This window comes from Erpetoichthys calabaricus, chromosome 2, assembly GCF_900747795.2.
Source record: "Erpetoichthys calabaricus chromosome 2, fErpCal1.3, whole genome shotgun sequence".
NCBI classification, from domain to species: Eukaryota; Metazoa; Chordata; class Cladistia; order Polypteriformes; family Polypteridae; genus Erpetoichthys; species Erpetoichthys calabaricus.
In genome coordinates, this window is record NC_041395.2 from 196674782 (window position 1) to 196700389 (window position 25608).

The 25608-nt window shown below is 38.4% G+C and overlaps 1 protein-coding gene across 1 annotated transcript in view; it reads left to right on the plus strand.

The window, feature by feature from the left end:
- The window catches only part of ftsj3 (FtsJ RNA 2'-O-methyltransferase 3), a 101639-nt gene that overhangs the window by 58764 nt on the left and 17267 nt on the right, over positions 1-25608 (plus strand). Inside the window, exons 5-15 of the mRNA XM_028794927.2 lie at positions 344-443; positions 551-745; positions 11425-11540; positions 11702-11806; positions 13944-14044; positions 14133-14219; positions 14302-14412; positions 23500-23635; positions 24033-24235; positions 24461-24578; positions 24813-24897. Of these exons, the coding sequence (XP_028650760.2) occupies positions 344-443; positions 551-745; positions 11425-11540; positions 11702-11806; positions 13944-14044; positions 14133-14219; positions 14302-14412; positions 23500-23635; positions 24033-24235; positions 24461-24578; positions 24813-24897 (1357 nt within the window). The remainder of the gene's footprint in view (positions 1-343; positions 444-550; positions 746-11424; positions 11541-11701; positions 11807-13943; positions 14045-14132; positions 14220-14301; positions 14413-23499; positions 23636-24032; positions 24236-24460; positions 24579-24812; positions 24898-25608) is intronic.

Here is a 25608-nt window from a genome sequence, read left to right on the forward strand (position 1 = left end):
TTTCTGCTATAATCTGATTGTATGTTATTAGATTGATTGGCATTTATACATTTTGCTCTGTGAATGCTTCTTGGGATGTTTTTGTGCAAAGTGTATGATAGACTGACATCCAGTTAAAGTTTTACTTTGGTTTTTATTACTGTCTATTTTGCTCTGACTCTTCTATAATCCCTTACATTTTAACATATTAATATAACACATAGCCATTACTTATCAAAAGTTATGCCTACTTGCCTAATTAAGAAAAAATGTATTCCAAAACAGTAGTCTTTTTTTCTTTAGAAGCACTATTATTTTGAATTATTCAAAAGAGTTGAGACTGAGAAAATGTTATTTTTTTAAGGCCTTAATTAAAGAGTTGAAGACTTGGAAAGTTGATGTTGTTCTGAACGATGGAGCTCCCAATGTTGGAGCAAGCTGGCAGCATGATGCTTATTCACAAGGTAAGAGGATTACTTCTTTATACTGTTTTCATCAAGTACCTATCAACCAGGTGTTATTCTTTTGTAAACACTTGAAACCTGTCTGACTGTCTCTTTCATACACGCAGCTCATCTTTCCCTCATGGCTTTGAAGTTATCCTGCGAGTTTCTCTCTAAAGGTGGCTGGTTCATTACAAAGGTTTTTCGTTCAAAAGACTACCAGCCTTTGTTTTGGATCTTTCAACAGTTTTTTAAGAAGGTTCAGGCCACCAAGCCACAAGCATCCAGAAATGAATCTGCAGAAATCTTCGTTGTCTGTCAAGGTAACTGGGGTCTCAGTGAATTTCTTGAATGTCTACTATATTATTCATGTGTGTTGCATCTCCATTTAATTAGTATTTTGAGCTATATTTTGCCATCATAGATGGTTTGATATACCTGTATAATGTACAAAAATCAAGACTTTGTAAACATTTATTAGGTATAAGCAAAAACTTATAAATCAAACAAATGTAAGATTTTTTTCCCCCTCTCCTTAAGTCAGGTGCAGGTTGTTTATGTTGTCTCCATTTAGTTATTTTAATTCAAACGCACTTAGCATCAGAATATACGGAAGAGTATTAGAGTTACAAAGAAAAAAATTTCTGCTTTATAATTAAAATGGAGATTTCAGCTTTAATCTCATAGTTTATTTTGTCATTAAAGTAGAACATTGTAAACATCATCTTAAAAACCGATCCAATTGTAAATCGGTACATGCTTCTGAGGCTTCCTTCTGCACTGACAGCAGTGGCAGGCAGTGACTGCCACACAGAACACATTAAGTATATGATATTCCAGCTCTCTGCACATTTAGAATCCTTAGATTTATACTTTATCGCTTTCATGATGAAATATGTTAAAGCATGTATGTTACAATATACAGATAAATCATTAACTTCATTTAAATAATCAATACTGTTAATAATTACACATTTAGGGGCAGCATGGCGGTGGAGCAATAGCGCTGTTGCCTTGCAGTAGGGAGTCATGTCCCCGGTGTTCCCTGGCTGGAATTTGAATGGTTTCCTGGTGGGTTTCCACACTGTGCTCCAGTTTCCTTCCAAGGACATGCAGGTTTAGGGTTTTGGTGATGCCAAAATGAAGCTAGTGTATGTGTGTGCTTGCATTCATCTTGCAATGAGTTGAAGCCCCATCCAGGGATTGTTTCTGCACGTGCCTAGATTACACGTTGCTGGATGTAATCATTAAACTTCATCCTTTTCAGAAATATTGTGGCAAGGTGTCCCGGGAATTTAATGGAACACAGCGAAGCCATACATTGTTTTCTTACCTAGATGATATCTCTGCTACCTTGTGGAATCCTACAGATTTACATAAAGTATGCGCGCAAGTATAAACAGTGCACTGCTTGCTTAGCAGTAGCATCCATAGGCACACTCGTCACTTGAAGTATAAACTCGGCCTAAGACTACTGCAGATATATTATTTAAAAATGAATGTTTATAAGTGATGGATAGTCAAATAAAATCATATAATGTATAAAGAGTTTAATTTTTTAGTATATACAGTAATCCCTCCTCCATCGCGGGGGTTGCGTTCCAGAGCCACCCGCAAAATAAACATGGTTTCTACTTCGCAGATTTTCTTATATGGTTATTTTTATATTGTCATGCTTGGGTCACAGATTTGCGCAGAAACACAGGAGGTTGTAGAGAGACAGGAACGTTATTCAAACACTGCAAACAAACATTTGTCTCTTTTTCAAAAGTTTAAACTGTGCTCCATGACAAGACAAAGATGACAGTTCTGTCTCACAATTAAAAGAATGCAAACATATCTTCCTCTTCAAAGGAGTGCTTGTCAGGAGCAGAGACTGTCATAAAGACAGAGAAAGCAAACAAATCAATAGGGCTGTATGCGAAGCACCGTGGCACAAAGCTGTTGAAGGCGGTAGCTCACACCCCCTCCGTCAGGAGCAGAGAGAGAGATAGAGAGAGACGGAGAAAAACAAACATGCAAAAATCAATACGTGCCCTTCGAGCTTTTAAGTATGCGAAGCTTCACTAAGCAGCTGCACACAGAAGGTAGCAACGTAAAGATAATCTTTCAGCATTTTTAGACGAGCGTCCGTATCGTCTAGGTGTGCGAACAGCCCCCCTGCTCACACCCCCTACATCAGGATCAGAGAAAGAGCAAGAGAGAGAAAGAGAAAAGTAAGTTGGGTAGCTTCTCAGCCATCTGCCAATAGCATCCCTTGTATGAAATCAACTGGGCAAACCAACTGAGGAAGCATGTACCATAAATTAAAAGACCCGTTGTCCTCAGAAATCCGCGAACCAGCAAAAAATCCGCGATATATATTTTAATATGCTTACATGTAAAATCCGTGATAGAGTGAAGCCGCGAAGCGCGATATAGCGAGGGATCACTGTAGTCATTTCACTAGTGGGACTCAGTGTGCCTTAGTATTGCTCATTGTTTATTCTTTACATAACACCACACAATACTTGCAGGCAGAGTGCGTTTTGTGAAGAAAATAAACATTGTTTTTTATGCAGTACATCCTGGAGCACTGGTGAACAGGGAGTTAGTCCATTTCAGAAAATAATGTACAAACAAATATGACTGAACTTTTAGGTATGCTTGAATTTGTTCTTTGGAGAAATGATGCATTTTCTGTCTCCCTCAGGTAGGCCGTAGCAACAGGAGAGCGCCAAATTACAACCCAACTCCCATAGTTAAATGCCCTGAGAAATTAGTTTTTTCTCTCTGTGTGAAGTGGTTGGTATGGAGTTCCGTAGATGTCAAGCAAAAAACAAAAAAAAAATCAGTTTGAACGAATAATGCAACTTGTTCGAATGGATTTTTTTTTCCCCAACTCTTATTTCAGTAGTATGAAGCCCGTATTAATTTGTTCAAACTGATTATTATTTTTCAAACTTGCAGTCCAGTTCTTATTACGGAGCTCCATATGGTTTTGCTGGCATGCAGTTTAATGAACTGTGAGGCGTTTGTTAAAATCAGTGAAGAGGAAATAGTTGGAAGACCACTGTGGCTGAAATGGAATCTTTTGGTTCCAGTTCATTAAACTGCATACCAAGAAGAATAGAGAGCTAATAATTTGTTCAAACGAGTTATGAAATTTTTGTGGCATGCCATAGCTCTGATATTACTTTGCAAAGTTAAACATAATGCTCATTACTAATATTCAATCTTTTCACTGTAATGGTATTAATTACGTTCAGCAAATCGCAATATACAGTGATCCCTCGCTATATCGCGCTTCGCCTTTCGCGGCTTCACTCCATCGCGGATTTTATATGTAAGCATATTTAAATATATATCGCGGATTTTTCGCTGCTTCGCGGGTTTCTGCGGACAATAGGTCTTTTAATTTCTGGTGCATGCTTCCTCAGTTGGTTTGCCCAGTTGATTTCATACAAGGGACGCTATTGGCAGATGGCTGAGAAGCTATCCAGCTTACTTTCTCTCTCTCTCTCTCTCTCTTGCGCTGACGTAGGGGGGTGTGAGCAGGGGGGCTGTGTGCAGCTGCTTCCTGAAAGGACATGCTGCACGGAGCTTCGCATACTTAAAAGCTCAAAGGGCACGTATTGATTTTTTTTATCTGTCTCTCTATCTCGCTCTATCTCTCTCTCTCTCTCTCTTCCTTCCTCTCTCTTCCTGCTCCTGACAGAGGGGGTGCGAGCTGCCGCCTTCAACAGCTTTGTACCGGCGGTGCTTCGCATACTTAAAAGCCAAAAAGCCCTATTGATTTTTTTTTTGACTGCTTGCTTTGCACTCCTTTGAAAAGGAAGATATGTTTGCATTCTTTTAATTGTGAGACAGAACTGTCATCTCTGTCTTGTCATGGAGCACAGTTTAAACTTTTGAAAAAGAGACAAATGTTTGTTTGCAGTGTTTGAATAACGTTCCTGTCTCTCTACAACCTCCTGTGTTTCTGCGCAAATCTGTGACCCAAGCATGACATTCTAAAAATAACCATATAAACATATGGTTTCTACTTCGCGGATTTTCCTATTTCGCGGGTGGCTCTGGAACGCAACCCCCGCGATGGAGGAGGGATTACTGTATTACATTAAGTATTAATAGTAGCCATTTATTTCAGTTTTTGACTTCAAAGAGCCAGGATATTTGTTTCCTAACTTATTTAGTTTAACTGAAATCTGTAAATGAAATGCAAGATATTCATAATTCTAAACTAAACTTCAAGCAATGGTCATAAACTAAACTTTGTGAATGGCTCCTTGTGACTGCACTAGTTTACACAAAATAAAGGCTGTTTGAATTTCCCTTCAAATTATTCAGTGATAGACAATGTTTTCTAATATACCAATGGAAAAACAAATTGAGCAGGATGCTTTTAACATTTACCGCTTTTGAATGATTCTGTTGTATCCTGTGCTTTTTATAAAGCATCCATTAGTAGTACATTTAGATTTGCTCATCTTTTTGGCCTCTCTGTTTGGCAGCTTTTTTTTTTTTTTTTTTTGTTAATTTATGCAATCATATCATCCTGATTGCCAATTATGCACCAAAAGGTATTTCTGAATTTATGCTTGCAGTGTTTACTCCTTCTTTGGTCAAAAATTGAGCCACTTAAGTTTAAGGACAATTTGTGCTGATATTTTTTTGTACCTCATATGCTTTTTGTGAGACTTTACTGCCATCTTCATAACTGTTGCCATAGTCCTTTCCCCGGTGTGCTGCACATTTTTTAACATTGGCCTGTTTAGCAACTCTAGTTTAACTGTGTCTGGTTTTGGTGTCATGATATATAAATTGATTTATTTTTATTTTTGCTCATCCATTGCCCACCACGCAAACCTATCTGTCATTAGCATTACAGCTATAAACCTTATTGACGTTGTTTGAGTAGTCGCTACCATGCTGCTATTGCCGGCATATAATGTCAGATAACAGAATAGACAGGTAAGACTCGTTTTCTTTTTTAGACCCTTATTTGGCATTTTTATTTTCATTTATTTATTTTTATTCTTCTTCTATATGTTTTGTCTATTTTTACTTTTTTCTTCCTAACCCTAGCAAACAGACTGATGCCCAGATACACAAACACATAGTAAATATTAAATTGAAGGGATTTTCCTTGTAGTCTGTCTTTGTTTCTTTTGATTCCAGTTCTGCCGTAATAAGTACCTATTTTAAACATTTACTTCAAAACTGACTTTTTTTTTAAATGGTATCGATTCCACAGCATGCATTATGAATGCTCTTCCAGTTCGCACTGGCTTTTGACAGTTAAGCCTCCTAGACTATCAATTGGCATGACTGGATTTGCAGCACCGTTTCCACCCACTTGATGGTAAATTCAGTGCCATCAAGTCTTCATCAGCATGCTTAATTTACAGTGAGGGCAGCCGGAGTGGCTTCTGGGAATACTTTGGCTTTATTGCAAATGGGTGCGGGAAACCACAGATAAATGCAAGCCTGTATGCAAGATTTGCTAATACACAATACCAACTAAAGAGGCTAATGCAACCAATTTAGACAAACACTTGATGGCCTGACATGAGAGTTATTACAAAGAATTATGAGAGGTATCTTATTTCTAAATTATGGAAACATTAATAAGTATAAACCTGTCATTTGAAGTAGGACATTTGTTTTTTCTAAAGGTTAAAATGTTTTTTTTTTTAGTCAGTTAAATGTTTAACATGTTAAGACAGGGATTTTCAATTATTTTAACTTCTGGGACAGTCCAATTCTTGTTGTTCATTCAGCACTTTTTAGAATTAGAGCTCTGCTGCTCCCTCGATTTTTAACCCCTCACTGCAAAGTGTGCTGGTGTAGTGCATTCCTTTCTTTTATTTTATTACTAGGGGGCTCCGCCCCCTGCTCGCTTCGCTCGCCAACCCCTGGTGTTGGGAAATGACAAAGAGCGTGATGTATGAATGAGATGTAGAATAGTGTGAAGGTGTAGATGATGCATATAGAAAGCAAACAATAAAGTGTGTGGCACAGTGTAAAGGTTTTTTGGAAAATTTCTTTGTAAACGCCGTTTAAGTGTAAAAGGTAATTCCAGGTCAGAACTTGTAAGGTCAATGAAGATGGTCATTGTCGTGATCAGAGTCAACTTTGTCAGAGCTTAGAAAGAGTTGTGTCTCTCCAGGAAGTAATGCAATGACTTGTGTATTTATGTTTTACACATTAATATTTTTTGGACATAATATAGTGCGTTGTGTTAAAAGGGGCATTTGGTCTAATGAGATTGCTGTTCCAAATATCTCTGTAACTAAGTTGTCTCAGATAAAAGCTTGAGGAATTGTAATAATATCTGGGTGAAGTCTATCTGTATTGGTGAGTGTACCATCTCCCAGTTGTAATAACCAATTGTTATGATCTGGATCTGGACATAGCATGTTTTGTACTAACTGTATCTTTTGAAAGCAATGTTGAGTAAGTGACTGGATGCCATTGTACATTCATCAATAATTAACAGTTTTGCAAGACGGGTGTCACGTGCAGTGCTACTGTTCATGTTCATAGTGGATACCGATTTGTAGGATCTAATGCAGCTCATAAAGTTTTTACTTTCAGGTACATCGTTAGTTAGAAGCTTCTGTAGATATTCAGGATATGAATGTAAAGGAGCCAGTCTAATTTGATCCTTTTGACAACAACGTGTAAATGTATTACTTGTATTGCCAGTTGTTTCTTCAGGGAAGTTAAGTGAATGACAATGATTGCAAATGACATTCATTAATCCGAATGAATTTTCCTGAATAGTGGACTCATTATTGAATGCGTTGTCAGCTAACTGGCGTAAGCGTTTAGCAGGTTTCTGTCGTTGATGTCCGTGACCTGTATGTTTTGCTTGTGCCGTTTGAGAGGCGCGTCGTTGTATGTCCAGTATTTGGGACGTGTTGTTTTGGAGCTGTAATCGATTTGCCTGTGCTGTGTGAGTAGCCCGTTGTAGTTTACGGCGTGCATTGTTTGTATTGAGCCTTGTCCGTTTTTGTATGTAGGTCAGTTGAGCTTTCTCTTTTTGGAGCCTTGCCTGCTTGTTTTCCGGCATTCCAGATGCGCGGTGTAGACGTCTGCGTTTATTTATTTTGTCCCTTCGCTGTCGTTTCTGTATGTCTGAGACGGGAGGTGTTTTGTTTTGAACCCGTGCCTGTATCGATGCAGCACTGTGAGACGCGCGCTGCATGCGTCTACGTTCATGTTGTACCCGTGATCGTGAATTCATGACTTGTTTGTTCTTCAGCGTGAGAAATATGGATAAGTAATAAGGAGGATCGCACTCACTGTTAATATGGAGCCTTTTCTGCGGTTGAACGGTTAATAGTGCCACATTGTAATGAGATCCACCTATGCTGCATAGTGTGAACGTGTTGAGATGACGTATGTTTAATAGGGACGGTTCATTTAGAAATGGGGCTTTGTGTGTCATTTGTTATTTATGTTAGTGTGGTCGTGGGTCTGAATCGTCGTTTTTGTGTACGTTTCATGTGCTATGTCCGTAGTCTGTCCCATTTTGTGTCCAATGGGTTTTGTGTGGTGCTCGCGGCTTCTTTTTTTTTGTGTGGTAGGGGCTTGTTGAATCCTCCTCTTTGTGTGTGTCCCGTTTCGTGTGCAATGGGTTTCGTGCACAGCGCCGGCATCTGACTCCTTTTTTCTGTGGTCTGACTCCTTTTTTCTGTGGGTGGTCGTTCATTTTTTATTTTAGGTTGCATTCCATCCGGTTCCCGTTGCTTGCGGGGGGGGGGGATTTGTGGGGCGCCTGCGCAGTACGTCTTTTGCGTCCACGGCCCATTGCCGGATGTCCCTGCGTCCATCCGGTTTATCATTCTCGGTTAGTAATGTGGATGAGCTATTTTAAAATTTGTTTTATCACATTTTGTATACAACATAAGGTGCTCTAACTTTTCAGTAGTTAGTTACATAAACAGTGGCACTACTCCTGTGTGTGCTCCCGTACTTCAGCTGTGCTTCAGAGGGTGTATTGGTACATTGGGGCTTATAGCCTAATAAAAGTATGCCAGGGACTTACTGAAGAAGACATTGACATACTTGCCTCCCTTGCAAAAATTCTGGAAGTTACAAAGACATTGTAGTTTATATACATAAAAAATGCATCTTTCACTCACATTACCCCGTCGTTTTCAGTCCCTGAAAATGAACGACTTTTAAAATTACTCTCCAGAGCCATATACTTCTGAAAACAGTGTCAGTATTTTATTGTGGACAGCTGTAAAAGTGTTTTTTCTGAAAACAACACTCTAATTGCTTATTTTGCGGCCCTTCCCTGATAGGACTCTGCTCATTACAATGGCTCATTCCCTGTCTGGTCAGTCACCCTTCACGGGAGAAATACATTTTCCAACATAGCGGGCATAGAAGAGTTGCTTTCCATGGTGCTTGAGGTGTTGCTTACCTGTATGCATTTAAATTGTGTTTTGTTAAATTTGAATGCTGCATGAATACATAAAAGGCAAATTATTGACTGGTCATTACAATTTTCCAATAAATACCATGGGCAGCAGCATTATCATTGTAGTGAAAAATTCCAAGCCTCATGAAGTACAGAGTGTAAATATCTCAGTTTCTAATCAACATTTATTACTTACAGTGGGTATAGAAAAGAATCACCCAATTTCGAAATATTCCCTTTTTTTTGCTTTACAGCCTTAAATGAAAACACACAAACCAAAATTTTTTCCAGCTTTTCTTACTCAATGCAATCTATAACATCCAAGTGAAAAATATCACAACTACAGCTCAGAAGAATTTAAAAAATAAAAAACTAAATACTGAGATTAATAAAGGATCACCCCCCTCCTAAACAATATTTATAAACTCAATCAGGTGTAAGTAACAACCATTTCTATTGCAGACCATGGTTACTGGCTTCCACCTGTGATCAATTGTAATCAGTGTGATTAGTGAAGCATAAAAACAGCTGTTCTTGAGCATTCCCTTGCTTGGTAGTTCAACTGACAGCAAACAACTGGCTATGGGTGGCAAGCCACTTTCAAAAGATCTTGGGGATAGAGTTGTGGACAGACATAAGGCAGGAGATGGGCACAAAAAATATCAAAGGCTTTATCAATCCCAAGGAGCACAGTAAAGTCCATAATAAAGATGTGGCAAGTGTTTGGTACTACCAGGACCCTCCCTGGATCCAGCTGTCCCTCCAAACTGGATGGAAGTGCAAGGAGGAAACTGGTAAGAGAGGCTACCAAGGGGCCAATGGCCACTTTGAAGTAGTTACAGGATTTTATGCCAAACAGTGTGATAACAATTTCACAAGCGTTCCACAATGGTGGCTTGTTCGGGAGAGTCGCAAGGAAAAAGCCACTTCTCAAGAAAGGACACATTAAGGCTCGTTTAAGCTTTTGCAGAATGCACCTTGAAGATTCTGATGCCAAGTAGAAAAAGGTCTTATGGTCAGATGAGACCAAAATCGAACTATTTGGCCTCAATACCAAACGGTACACCTGGCGGAAATCCAATGCAGCTCACCATCCACAACACACAATACCTGCAGTAAAGCATGGAGGTGGCAGCATCCTGTTGTGGGGGTGTTTCTCTGCCGCAGGGCCTGGGGCTGTTGTTCGGGTAAAAGGAAAAATGGATGGGGCAAAATACCGTCAAATTCTTGAGGAAAAACTGCTACCCTCTGCCAGAAATTTGAAGATGGGCAGAATGTTCACCTTTCAACACAACGACCTGAAGCACACAGCAAAATTGACCACACGCTGACTGAAGGAGAAAAAAGTGAATGTCCTAATGGCCCAGTCAGAGCCCAGACCTAAATCCCACTGAAAATCTGTGGAAAGATTTGAAGATAGCAGTCCACCAACACTCACCATCCAATTTTGCCCAAGAGTGGGCAAATATTATTCAATCTAGATGTGCAAAACTGAGTGTATCCCAACAGACTTATGGCTCTCATTAAAGCAAAAAGTGGTTCAACAAAATATTGACATTGGGGAGAGATCCTTTATTAATCTCAGTATGACTTGTTTTTGATTTTTTTTATAATTTTTCTGAACTGTAGCTTTGATATCTTTCACTGGGATGTTGTAGGTTGTATTGAGTAAGTAAAACTTAGAAGAAATATTTTTTGTGTGTGTTTTCATTTAAGGCAGTAAAGACAAAAAAAGGGGGAATATTTTGAAGGGTGTAACTCTTTTTTATACCCACTGTATACATAATCATCACATTAAGGAGGAGCACCCTCCACAGCAAAATTAATAACAGGGCACTTAACGATTTGGACGGGTGTAGAATGCAGCCCAGCTCACAATTATGACAGGACAGAGAGAGACAAGGAAGTACAATGAAGTAAAGCAGTAATATAGAAGCACAATATTTTTTTATTGATTTGACCTGAGTTAGTTTACAAATGTTCTTTGGTACTAAATGCTCTCTGATTTGCTGTGGACTGTTTATAATCAATTATCTCATGAATGAACATAGAGCTAAACAGTTTTTTTTTTTTTTTTTTTACATTTACTTTGATTTTATCTAATGAGAAGATAATTGTCGTCATTTCTGAAGATTGTTACTTACAGCTGTAATAAGCGAATTAACATGACACAGGGCATTTCACTCCCGTTCCTTAAAGAATTTTTCTTTTTTCTATGGTGTGAACATGCTTTGAGTCCTGCATGTGCTAATAGTTTAGAATGTGCATACTGTAAATCATGCAAGAATCTTTTTTTTTTTTTTTTTTTCACATGAATTTTTTCTCTTCACAGTCCCTTCAAGGAGTTTGATGGCAGTTCACACTTATTTGTCACTGTCATATGTGTTTTAATATGGACAGGAATACTTTTGTAAACAATGCCATTGTGGACGGAGATTGTTTTTGTATAAAAATAAAAACATAATAGTGTAGATGTAGCCTAAGTCTTAATTTATGGAGTCCCTGATTAGCTACTACTTTCTGTAGATCAACACCAAGAAAAAGTTTAAACATTAATTCTGCTCATTGTGTTTGCTTATTCTATAGGTTACCTTGCTCCAGATAAAATTGACAGTAAGTTTTTCGATCCCAAGCATGCCTTCAAGGAAGTGGAAGTACAGGTGAAAACTGTCAGGGAATTAGTACCTGTCCGCAAACCAAAGGTGAGTATTTGATATACACTTTGCTTGTGTGAATTGTGTGGAGAATAATTGTTGGGCTTCCCACTTGTTGTAATGACTGCTAAATGTTGCCCTAGCTACAGAACTGAAAGAACACAGCCCTGTTTTGCTGTGGGTTTCACTCTACTATTCTAATTTTTCAGGCAGAGGGCTATGCTGATGGTGACTTCACGCTTTATCATCGTTTCACTGTTGCAGAGTTTATCAAATCAGAAAATGCAGTGGAGTTTTTAGCCAAAGCAAGCGAGGTGAGTGGCAGGCCAATGTGGAATACAAAATTGAATGTAGGGTGGGGTTGGATCTCGACAACCAGTTCCAAATTAGAACTTGTTCTGAATTTCTAAGAATGAGGAAATCTAAAAGACCTTTGAATTATGGTTTGACTTATCAGTTCCTACACACGCATTTTCAATTAACTATACTAGTCTAATAAACATCTCTGATGCAGTGACACACCTCTTCCCTTAGACCTGTTTTGTGACAGTAGCATAGCCAACATAATGCATAAATGGGGTGTTGAATTGTTTTGCTCAGCACCCAGGCTACGAACTGTGGACCACAGAAAATTCTCAAAAGTGGCTATGCAAGTACAGTAATTGTGGCTATATAATTTCTTTTAAGAGTGGCTATAAAACAAACATGTCAAAATAATACTACACCACACCATTAATTTAAAACAAGGTCCTGTCTTGCGGTCTCACAGCCTAGGTGACCTCAGCTAGCGCTAGCACATAACACTCAGGAAACGTTACATAATGTAACTGGTAGGGATGGGATGGTTACCTGTTTTTACAATTAACAGCAGATAAATTCCCATTTGTTAGTACACCGCTTCATACTTTAATTATCATGCTTACTGTGTTTTTCTGAAATATTTGCTTAAAGGTAATCATGCATGCATATGATTTATATATAGTGGAAAGCAGTAACACTGCATTCACAATACAGTAAATTAAGGAGCTTTTTCTGCACGTGCATTGTCCTGACATATGTTACCCGTGTGTCTGCACTGCACTTTATTTCAGACAGCAATCCATCCAGTATATTTTGTTCATTTCAATCGTTAGTACAAGTCTTGAAACAGACTATGTTTTTGTATAGCCTTATAAATTAACCAAGAGTTAATCGTCAATTAAAATATTCACATACATTGGAATAGATTTATACAACAAGAGAAAGTGGGGCACATATTAAGTAACTTTTCATGAGGGCTTGAAATTTTGTAAAGAATTGTGGATTTTCTGCACATATGTATTAATTCACGTAAATTTAGATTTTTAATACACTACTTTCATGCACATATTTATTTAGTATCTCTCTTGCTTGTTACAAGAATATTCAACTTTTTTTATCAGTATTTTATAATTGTGTTTTATTTGTTAATTAGAAATTACTCTTTTTCCCCATTGTTTACGCTTCATTAAGCTTGAATGCATGTGTAGGATGTCAGTATGTGACATTCAGCTATCAGATGAAAGCTGTGCAAACGCGATGCAGAAGTCAAAGAACCTGGTGTCGCACAATGCCCTGAGTTTAAACTGTACCTTAAAAGAAACTCAAATGAACTTTCTTAAAACTAAGGCTAAAACAGGCTGAAGTGTATTCTTACACTGAAAACAATACAAACATTCAGGAAATTAACTTGGATTGTTTAGTTAATTCACACATTGTTTCGCTCCTTTTTATTTGACGAACTAACTGCTGCAAGTGGTTGCGTTATGACACTTCAAGACTTTGTCCTTCTTTAAAATGTCTGTATTGGACTGATTGTCTTTAAACCTGAATCCGAAAATTAAAATCGGTGACACACATACAAAAGAATAAACTGTGCTCAAAGATAACTCAAAAAAATTGGCTGTAGCATTGGTGAAACAATTACATGTCCTTTACTGAGCTGGCCTTTTCATATTGTAGGTTCCCTCTACCCATAGTGAAAGAGTTCATATCCACTGCTGGAGACATATGCCTGAGTGTCATACTTACTGACAGAAAAGGCTGATGTGCTATATTTTTCTTAACAAGAACTGTTGACTTTTTATTGTTACATGCACACTCACACTTTTTACTTTGTATATTTGTGATATTTAGGTTGAAGAATTTGTTTTTTTATTAATTTTTTATCTTGAAATACTGTATTGCTTGTTTCACTTTGTTGTTAAACTTTTTTAAGTTGGACTCTTTAAAGAGAATAAAGACAGTTTTTTCTTACTGGAACATTTTGACCACTTTTTTAACCATATTAGAATAGGAACTGAGAATCCATAAGAACCACAAAGAATAAGTAGAATCAGGAATTGATAAAATCTTAATGATACCCAAAACTATTGAAGGGCTAAACTGTGGCACCTTTGTCCCTTTTTTAATGATTTACTGGTTGTGTCCTAGATCACATTTGATGATGAGCAATTGGAGAACCACCCTGCCACCACGCAGGAGGTGAAGGAATGCTGTCGTGATATCAAGGTCCTTGGTCGTAAAGAACTTAGGTAGTTGAACTAAAACATGTTTTGTTTGTTCCCCCATTTAAATAGTCTTTCACGGATTTAGATTATACCTCTCTCTGTCTCTCTTCAGAGCTCTTTTAAGTTGGCGGACAAAACTGCGCAAGTTCATTGCAAAGAGGGTTAAGGAAAAAGCAAATGAAATGGAAAATGAAATTCGGTAGGATTGACTACTTGTGTTATCAAGTATGTGTTTATTTGCCGTTATCATGAAGTGTTAACCATTATCTGTTTATCTGCAGACTGAGCTCTAGTGAGGGAGACAAGAAGCAAGCAATACCAGGTGACGATGACGAGGAAATGGAGAAGAAGCTGGCAGAACTGAAGGCAGAAGAAGTTGCAGAGTTGCGCCGGTAACAACTTCTTTTCTTGTGAACTTATTTGTCATGTACATTGTGAATTCATAGGTTAATCCTGTGAGACCTCAGATTCTTAAGGATTTGATTTTACTCTTGTGTTTGGCGATGTTAGTTTGTAGAGAAGTACTTACTCTTTTTAGGGGTTGTGTCTGTCCTGGCTAGATTTTTGTTTTGCACCTAGGACTATGAGGAGAGGCATTGTCTTTCTTTGATGCCAGACTGGATGAGCGGGTTATTAAATGGATTTTTAGAGTTTTTACTGTTTGAATAATATAAACAAGGTTCATTCGGGTCCAGGAAAATTGGGAAAGTCATGAAAAATTAATAAGCCAAAATCCAGTACTATGAATATAATTAGATGATGCTTAAAAATTATGGAAAATATTGAAGTGAATTCCAGTAATCACTTATCATGAGATAAAACATCTGATGTTTCACCAACAAAACACCCACATCTTGCATTACTACTGCATTTAATGACCTTATACATTAATATCACCTTGCATTGTGTTCTGTGTGCGAGAACTGATATAGATCAGTAGAAGCCATTGAACTCCATTAGCTTAAAGTGGTAAGTAGTTAGCAAGGTAAATCACATTGTGTAGTAGACGTGTCCCTGTGATTTACTGAGTAGTTGGAATGCCAGGAAAGTGTTGTAGCAGAAAAGAAGGTTACAATTAAAATGGTTGGGGTGTTTCAGCTTTCAATAATTAGTAGGAAGTGTAGAGGCCCTCACTTGTTTCATGCACTGCTGTGGTTGATCTTGGTCCACTCTTCTTCCAGTCTCTTCCACAGTTAGGTAACTGTTGAGGGTTTCTTAGCTGTAACTTTGTCACCAGGGACATTCAGAGATTCTCAGTTGGGTTTAGATCTGGACTCTGAGGTTGAAACTTCATTATTTCAGTTTTAGTTTCAAGATACTGCTTTACCCATTTTGCATTGTGGCAGGGGCCATTGTCTTGCATGAAATGCAGAGAATGAACCACATGTTGCTGAAGGAGGTTCTGATAAACATTTGCAGTCACCCTGCCTTATAGCTGTGTAAGAGGCCTGACATCTGCTGCAGAAAATATCCCTCAAACCATGACGCTTCCTCCTCCAAATTTAATTTTTTTTTTAATCACTTCAGGTTCAGTCTTCTCTCTGTTTGATGCGAAATGTAATGTTTTTCACCAGACCCAAATAAATTAAACTTGCTCTCATCACTAAAGTGAGCTCTGGACCAGTTCTCCTCTGTCCACACAACATGCTCCTCAGCAAAGATTAGTCTAGCCTTTTGATTCTTTCTGTTGATGAGAAAAGAAACCACCCCATTGCAGAGTGGGTTTTTCCAAATTGTCTTAAACAGTTAGACATTGTATGCCGAGACAGGTCCTTACCCTGTTCAGTGCTGAACTGGGAAGCAATTCCAGCTCCAGTGTTGAACCAATTCCCAATTGTCAGTCTCCGCATTATCCGGTCTTCTTGTGCATATGTCTTACATGGCCGGCCAGCATTTTTGGAGGACTTGAATGAATTAATGTCATTGTAAAACTGCAGTATTCTAGAAATCACAGACTTTGAATGACCTACTTCTCTTGCAGTGGCTTAAAGGGTTATTTCTTTGGCCTTCATCAGAACAGCCTGCTGTCACAGGGCTTCAGTCACCTTAGAGCAGCTTTCCACCTTGGAACGTAATTAGGAGTGCTGCCAGATTTATACGGCTTGTCAGATAATTAAGGAAATTAGCTCCAGATGCAAGATTAAAACCAATAAGTGGGAGTAGCACTGTTGCTGAACTAAGATTTATGTTATTATGGATGTCACATGCAGTTTTTAAGTGGGAGAAATATTTTGAGACTTATCCAAGTCTCTTCCTCAGTCTCAATTGACTGCAGGTTTCCCCAACCTTATAAACAGTACCTTTGCTTAATCACAGAGACTAGCACCATTGACAAAGGGCCAGTTGATCAGTGATATGCAAATTGTCCACTGATTAGTAGACGTGTGAACCATTCATAGAGGGTTGAGGAATGGCTGCAAATATTTCTCCCACTTAAAAACTTTGTCCAGATGAACAGAATCAAATTTCTAGGAATCAAAAGCAGTATTTCTCTTACTGCTCGCTACACTTCATCCCGACATTTTAAACTTTGCTTAGGTCTTGCCAATGTACAATTTTAGTAGATTCTCTCCGCCACAGGTGTCCATAGACTACAACCCCTATTTAGTGGCTGGTCCCGCATAAGCTAACGTTAGAGCAAGTGTCTCAGTATGAAGCTGCATCCCATCCTTGTCACCAATTGTCTCCAGCAGGGGGAGCTTGCTCCCTGAGATTGTTCTTTATTGAAATTCTAAATATAATTTAACCTGTATATATACACCTTCAGTAACCATTGCGAAAATAATCAGACAAGAGAAATATGTTACAAAAAAAAGATGTGTGTGTATATATACAGTTAAGTTCATAAATATTTGGACAGAGACAACTTTTTTCTAATTTTGGTTCTGTACATTACCACAATGAATTTTAAATGAAACAACTTGGATGCAGTTGAAGTGCAGACTTTCAGCTTTAATTCAGTGGGGTGAACAAAACGATTGCATAAAAATGTGAGGCAACTAAAGCATTTGTTTAACGCAATCCCTTCATTTCAGGGGCTCAAAAGTAATTGGACAATTGGCTCAAAGGCTATTTCATGGGCAGGTGTGGGCAAGTCCGTCGTTATGTCATTATCAATTAAGCAGATAAAAGGCCTGGAGTTGATTTGAGGTGTGGTGCTTGCATGTGGAAGATTTTGCTGTGAACAGACAACATGCGGTCAAAGGAGCTCTCCATGCAGGTGAAAGAAGCCATCCTTAAGCTGCAAAAACAGAAAAAACCCATCCGAGAAATTGCTACAATATTACGAGTGGCAAAATCTACACTTTGGTACATCCTGAGAAAGAAAGCAAACACTGCTGAACTCAGCAACGCAAAAAGACCTGGACGTCCATGGAAGACGACAGTGATGAATGATCACAGAATCATTTCCATGGTGAAGAGAAACCCCTTCACAACAGCCAACCAAGTGAACAACACTCTTCCGGGGGGTAGGCGTATCGATATCCAAGTCTACCATAAAGAGAAGACTGCATGAAAGTAAATACAGAGGGTGCACTGCAAGGTGCAAGCCACTCATAAGCCTCAAGAATAGAAAGGCTAGATTGGACTTTGCTAAAGAACATCTAAAAAAGCCAGCACAGTTCTGGAAAAACATTCTTTGGACAGATGAAACCAAGGTCAACCTCTACCAGAATGATGGCAAGAAAAAAGTATGGAGAAGGCGTGGAACAGCTCATTATCCAAAGCATACCACATCATCTGTAAAACACGGTGGAGGCAGTGTGATGGCTTGGGCGTGCATGGCTGCCAGTGGCACTGGGACACTAGTGTTTATTGATGATATGACACAGGACAGAAGCAGCTGAGGTGTTCAGAGACATACTGTCTGCTCAAATCCAGCTAAATGCAGTCAAATTGATTGGACGGTGTTTCATGATACAGATGGACAATGACCCAAAACATAACAGCCAAAGCAAGCCAGGAGTTTATTAAAGCAAGGAAGTAGAAAATTCTTGAATGGCCAAGTCAGTCACCTGATCTTAACCCAATTGAGCATGCATTTCACTTGTTGAAGACTAAACATCAGACAGAAAGGCCCACAAACAAACAGCAACTGAAAGCCATTGGTAGTAAAGGCCTGGCAGAGCATTAAAAAGAAGGAAACCCAGCATCTGGTGATGTCCATGAGTTCAAGACTTCAGGCTGTCATTGCCAGCAAAGGGTTTTCAACCAAGTATTAGAAATGAACATTTTTTTTCCAGTTATTTAATTTGTCCAATTACTTTTGAGCCCCTGAAATGAAGGGATTGTGTTAAAAAATGCTTTAGTTGCCTCACATTTTTATGCAATTGTTTTGTTCACCCCACTGAATTAAAGCTGAAAGTCTGTACTTCATCTGCATCTGAGTTGTTTCATTTAAAATTCATTGTGGTAGTAATGTACAGAACCAAAATTAGAAAAAAGTTGTCTCTGTCCAAATATTTATGGACCTAACTTTATGTATATATTTGACTTATTTTAAAATGCAGCTTTCACTCCCAGTATGTAATCTTACAATCATTTATACATATGTATCCAGGCCAAAGAGAAACCATTTGAGCAGTACAATCATCATCCAGTTCTTCAGTGGGGAATGCTGATGAGTACAGGGTGGTCCAGATCTAATTATGCAGATCCAGATCGTCTGGATGACTTTGATTTATGCAGGGACGATTCCATTTCGGCACGAAGACGATTCTTCTTGTCGTCAGTTCGCACACTTCTCGATGGTCCGGGATTTTACGGGTGATTTTTCTATGTAATAAACTTAAGTTATAACCTAATGAAAATTGTATAATTAGATCTGGACCACCCTATACACCCAGTTTGATAGAGTGCATGGCTTCTTTCTTCTTCCAGACAGCTTCTGGCTTTTAGATGGTCTTTCACCATTATTAATACCCACACATTTTAGATATTCAGTGAGCTTTTCATGAAACTTGCCAGGTATGGAAAACTAACATCTGAACCATGTTTTTTCTGGACTGTGCTTTTCTATGAACCAAATAGCATCTTTTTCTGTGTGTGTGTAATGTGCACCTGCTCTAATCACTCATGGCCTCTGCCTGAAAGGGATGGGTCAGGCCTGATTTAATTGACCATAATCCCTGCCTGAAAGAACCATCCTTTCATCAGCTACGTCTACAGTGCTTAACAATTAGACTCTCAAATCACAATTATCAAATTGTTATTTTCCATTTCTGGTTACAAAAACTAGTGCAGCTTCACTTCTCAAGCCACTCTGTTGCACTTTAACAGAGCTACTGTTGGGCTTGTGTTAATTTCATTTTCAGAAATTTCTTTCAGAAAGCTTGTAGTACTAGGATGTTGTACTGTTGGTAGCCATTATGGATGTAATGAGAAGTCAAGCAAAATTACACCTTTTATTGGATAACTAAAAAGATTACAATTGAGTTGCCTTGAAAGCTTGCATGTTGTAATTTGTCATTTTGCTTGACTTCTTATTTCAGAAAGTTTTTTTTTTTATTTTTTTTTTTTCGCACACTGTATTTTTTTTGTTATTCTTTAAAAATGAAACCATTGTTCATTTTCAGTATTCAGGGTTCTTATTAATCTGTTTGAAGGGTGTACTTTCTTTTATTTAAAAAATCTTTTTTGTTTTCCTGCAATCACTTTTTTCTTTTATTACATTTTTTTTTCTTTATTAGTGCAAAAGCAAGCAAACATTACTGATATTCAAAAATGTATAAAAATAAAATGCAAGTGTAATGCAATCATTCATCCTTCAATACACTTCATAAGTGCAGAATCATCTGAAAATTTCTGCAGAGTAAAGGAGACACGACTGTACTTTGTGGTGCCCAAGTGTTGCTCATATTCATATCAGAAACACAGTCCTTTAGTCTCACAGACTGCAGTCTGTCTGACAGATAGTCCATTATTCTACAACACCATAGGCTCATCCATCCGCATATCTCTGAGCGTACCTGTGGTATAGCAGGTCCACAGCTCCTGTTCAAAAGGCCTGTTTTAAAATAATCGCGATCGCGGCTTAGCGAGGGGGCGTGGTGGTTGTGTGGCTGAAGTGGTCCTCAGGGCAATTCGCGGTGTGGGCGTTTCTCACCTAAGTGCACAGGTGAGAGACTGCCCACATCCGTGATTGTTCCTGGGGCTGCTAATTTGCCACAGCTGCTATGCCCTCTCGATATATAGAAGCCTAAGTCAGCTAGAGGGAAGAAAAAAGGAAAGGAAAGAAAGACAACGGGAGGTAGCGAGAGAAGACAGGAAGCAGGTGGAGAGAGCCGGTGTGAGGAAGGAGAGCGAGCGAGCGAGCAAGAGCAGGCTCGCATGAGATAAGGCAGGCAGCTGGGAGGTGAGCCCACAAGGGGAGTGTTTGGCCGACACTCAGTGGGGCTGAAGGAAGCGGTGTCTCCAGCTGAGCGATTTAGGAGCTGGAGTGACCAGTAGAGGCGACGACTAACCGTTGACAGGAGCGGGAGTCGGCCTTAGCCGCTGGGGTAAAAACCAAAGTCTCGGTCCGGTTTGGAGCCTGACATAGCCAAGGATCGGAGGGCGACCGGACCAGAGTGAAAGGCAGCTGTTCCTGCAAGTAGGCGACTCTCCTGTTGAGTAGCCCAGATGGGTGTAGCAGGGGAGCCGCCATGGTAAAAGAAGACGCCAGGCTTTTTTGTTTTTAAAGGATTGTTTCCTGTGATATTTTAACCTCGTTGTTTTTAGAAGATTTTTCTATTTGTTTTTTAATCTCCACTTTTCACTTTCTTTTAATGGATTATTTATTTAATGAAGATTATTTTGAAGACACTGCACTTTATTTTGAACACTTGTTTTATTGATTGTTTTTAATAAAAGCACTTCGCACTTTTTCCACCATCTCCTTGCTATGTTGTTGCCTCACTGCTTAGCTCATCGGTAGCATTACCAACGGTGATGGGTTCAAGGGCTCCCGAACAGCAGATGGGAGCATGGAGTCGAACCCACATCGTCACAGTACCCCTTAATAGGAATGCCAGCGTTGTCCAGGTAAGAATAAGCCTTATGGACCAGATAGATAATTCCATCCTCCACTCCAATCTTTGTCCAAAAAGCAAACTGGGTCTAGGTGGTCTACAACAAGAGGACTCGTGTGGTCCAAAACAAGTCCCTCAAAGGTCTTCAAGATGTAACAACATCTTTTACAGGAGCTGCACTTTCTGGAGCCTTAGGAAAAGATGAACAGGTGACCGAGGATACTCCAAAGTTGGTCAGCACAGATATTAAAACCATGAAGACTAACTCCAGCTGGTCCTTTGGCTCTTCCTGTGTGCAGCTTCATCAGTTGTCTACTCACATTGTCTTTAGTTGTGAACACTCCATACCAATGGCGGAGTCATCACTGGCCATTCCAGTTGAAGCAATAGGAGTTATTGATGTAGTAAGGATGTTGTAGGGGGACTGGTCATTGGAAAAAGGTGGCAGTGGGAAGGAAAATCTATTTTAAAATTTGAAACCGTTCGTAAGTAGGAAAGCTTGATCTCTGAGAGGATGGGAACTATTAATGGAAAGCAGTAATTGTCACTTTCTGCAGTTAGTATTTTGAGGCAGGGATAATTGTAATTGCAATTAATATATGGTTAATTGTGCAGCATTATTAGGTACCATTGTTATTTTATAGTTGTAGAGCAAGAAAGCAATGATCTGTAAACACATTTTCCAGCATCAATTGAGTGCATTCATTTTGTTATAAGCTGGTAATAATGACGTATTAAACTCTGTGGTGTGAAATAACATATTTAAATAAGCTGAGCTGGCTATTTAGTATTCATCAAGTAAAATGCTATCTGCTCTTATTAATTGAAAAAAACAGGCCAGTGTAACCCAAAATAAGGCATTCAATTAATGAAAATGTGTGAAACACAGGTTCCACATTAAACATGGCAACACAGATGTTCCTGTAGCAGCCCACTTCAACAGCCATGAACACTGTGAGAGGGACTTTAAAGTCACAGTGCTTATGGGCAACTTCAAAACAGAGAGAAAAGAATGGGAAGTTAAACTCATGCTAAAATTTAATACATTACAACATGGCTTGAATAAAGACAAGAGTTTTATGGCCAGATATGAGGATTGTTTACATCTCTCAGAATGACAGACAACCTGTCTACAGATCCACATTGTTTTGAAAAACTCATTACAAACTTCAAAAGACTTTGTTGGACAGTTATCTTACCCAAAGATCTTGACCATACATTGTTCTTCTCTCTGTTGTTAAATTAACCCTAGCCTGAATGAATCTATTAATTTTTTACATTTAAAATTTCTCATTTAAAGATTTACCAATGTTGTTTCTTGTCCTAGAGTGTGTATATAAACACAGGGAACTCAAGTTTCTGTATTACATCTTGCCTGAAGAAGGGGCCTGAGTTGCCTTGAAAGCATGCATATTGTAATCTTTTTAGTTAGCCAATAAAAGGTGTCATTTTGCTTAGTTTTCTCTGAAAATGTGTGGGAAAATCAGTTTAAAATGAACTTTTTTAAGTAAGTTGCTTTTAATATCTAACAAGTTGTTGTTAATATTTTGGAGCACAACTATCATTTTATAGTTACTGTGTAATAGCATAAAATATAGTTTCTTTATCTGTTTTGTGAGCTTTCTTTGTCTAATTCTATTAAAAAATAGATCCACAGAGGCAATTTGTTTGGTTGGTGCAGCTCAGGCATGAACTATGGCCCAATTAACATGGTGCAAATGCAGCACAAATCTGTGCATTTAACTGATCGGTCTTTTAAGAGAAATCTTGCACTTCCAAATAAATCACAAAACACAATCAACACACAGTAAAGACATTATGCTTTGTTGTAAAGCAAACGGACAAATAATGGTAAGAAATTTAATTTACTCATATGTAGGGTTTGACACATGCACTGAACATGCATTAGGTTTTCTCATTGTTACTGTGCTTCTTGATAATGAAGAGTTGACTCTAGTATATAATTGTAAAACATATACTCTACTTTGTACATCTTTTGGTGCACTTGTCATCTGCATCCTGTGTTTTTTGCCTATGGAGTACATAGGAAAGACTATACTCAAGGCTTCTAATCTGAGCTAGGAAAATCGTTTTTTCAGCAGCACTGCTTCTTGAGGTTGGTGTTTGTTAAAAATTCTTGACATTCTGAACAGCTGTGTAATTCCATAATATGTGTGTGGTTACCACTTATAGAGATGGCATTATGTAAATTTAAATTAGTATGATATCTCTGTAGAGAACTTTGTTTCATTTACCAGATATTTTTTGTTTTGATGGATCTGGTTTCTATGAAAGGCAGTATGTAAAGAGGAGTTTTTCTGACTTAAATTTTAAAGTGCAATGTTTTAGCAGTTAAAGCAAGATTTATTGAGTTTTCAGAAAAGATATTTTTTAGGAGGATTTGAAGTCCTGCTCTACTAATTTATATGAACAAGTTGCCTAATAAAGATATATATTTCTTTGCTTTAGGAAAAAGAAAAAAATTCTGAAAGAACGAAGGAAACTGCGGGAGCGCATTGAACTCAAGATGGACTTGCCTGGAGTATCTATTGCAGACAGTACAGACACTGGGATGTTCTCTCTAAAGACTATTTCTCAAAGCAAGGCAAGACAGTTTGTTTGGAATTGTTGGCATTTCCTGAACAGCATTTAAGAATTAAGGTCTCCATAGCTCATTTTTAGGCTATGCAGAGGACATCATAAGTAGATTTCCATATTTGCCAAATTTAAATTGAAGTAGCTTTCTTACCATGAATATATAAAATGGAGAGAAACCTCCTAAGCCCCGAAGCCTACACTTCAGCTTTGTCTGATTGAATAAACAGAAGCGCAAGTTGCATATTAGAGGTTTGTTTTTTTATGTTCTGATATCTGGAATGAATGCACAGTAGTAAGTTCCACATTGCATGTATGTAACAAACTTGGTTTTGCTAGCTGGAGTTGTGTATAAAATAATCTTTCCAAAAATAAGTGGTAGAGTATATCTGATTTTTGTTGCACAGGTCCTTGGTGAAATCTCACGTGGGGACATGAGTGTTGCTGATTGTTTGCTGGAGGAAGGTGGGCAAGAAGAGGATGATATCTACCTATCTGACCAAGATGAGTCTGACCAGGTTTCTGTTGCCAGTGACCTTGACTCTGATGACCTGGAAGAAATTAATGAGCGCCAGAATCAGCTGAATCAGCGTAAAAATGCCTCTAAAAGGTAGGGATCTTTACGAAATATAGTTTAAGTTAACTTGCTGGGTCACTTGTGATGAATGTTTGATGCATATCTGGCCCATTATTGCTCTACATTTCACCTGTTCATTAATGCTTTTTAGAGGAAAAGACTTGGAAGGGTTACAGGTTGCATCTTTGTTACCATCACTACTGTTTTTTTGGTCGTTGCTTCATATATTTTTTCTCGTGGATTTCCTTTCTTTTTTAGAGTGACTTTTACTGAGAAAGATAATGAGATGCCAGAGGGCAACAGCAATGAGCTGCTAGTGGAGCTGGAGGATAAACAGCAAAAGCTTGACCATCAGACCAGCCTGTGGTTTGAGAAGGTGGGGCAAAACATTACTAATCTGTTAAAGGGGATTTTAACAGAAGTATAATGATGTGGTGGTGGTGATGGTAGGAATGAATGTGGTGAATTGATGTAGTGAGTGGGAATGATTGTCTGCAAAATTAATCCCACTGTACTTTTGTTGACTTGAGGTAGTTTTCTTTTGTAATTTACACTCACTGATATTTCTAACATTTAGTTTAATTAACTCCATTCTGTTCAATTGTTGTAGGATGTTTTTGCAGAACTTGATTTAGATGCTGATGAGGACATAGAAATTGATCAGACTAAAAAGCTTTATAGTGAACAAACAACTGGTAAGTCCATCTTAAAGCTCTTTGCATGTGTTTAGAAATTCATAGTTTTTGTAACAGTTCCCAAAATCTGAATGTTATCTTACTATTTAAATACATTTTAAAACATTTATGTGTGTTCTGAGGTTGTTCTTGTTTCTTGACTTTCATTTACCTAGAATTGCTCTGTTATCATAATTGATTCCTTAAAGTCTCCTTGAACTGTGTCGTGGATGCCAATATCCAGCCAGTTATTCGCCGCCCTTCACCTCACATGCGTCCTGTATCCCAGAGGTCTGTTTACTGGGAATGGGTTCCTGTTGAAATTCGAACATCCCTTTACTAATGACTATTAGCTATATATTAAAACAAGAAGTAACACGGGGCCTCCATTTCAAGGCACCATAATGTTTGGGACAATTGACATCACAGGTGTTTGTGATTACTCAGGTGTGTTCCATTGCTTCATTAATGAAGGCATAAGATACCTAGTTTTCCTTCTTCTACCCTTTGGAGTCTGTAGTTGCCAGTGTTCAACATGAGGACAACGCTGTGCCAATAAAAGTCAAAGAAGCCATTATGAGTCTGAAAAACAAGAATAAAACCATCAGAGACATTGGTAAAACCTTAGGAGTACCTAAATGAACTATCTTTAATATCATTAATAAGAAAGAATACACAGGTGAGCTCAGTAATCTCAAAGAGAGTGGTAGGCCAACAAAGACCTCCACTAGC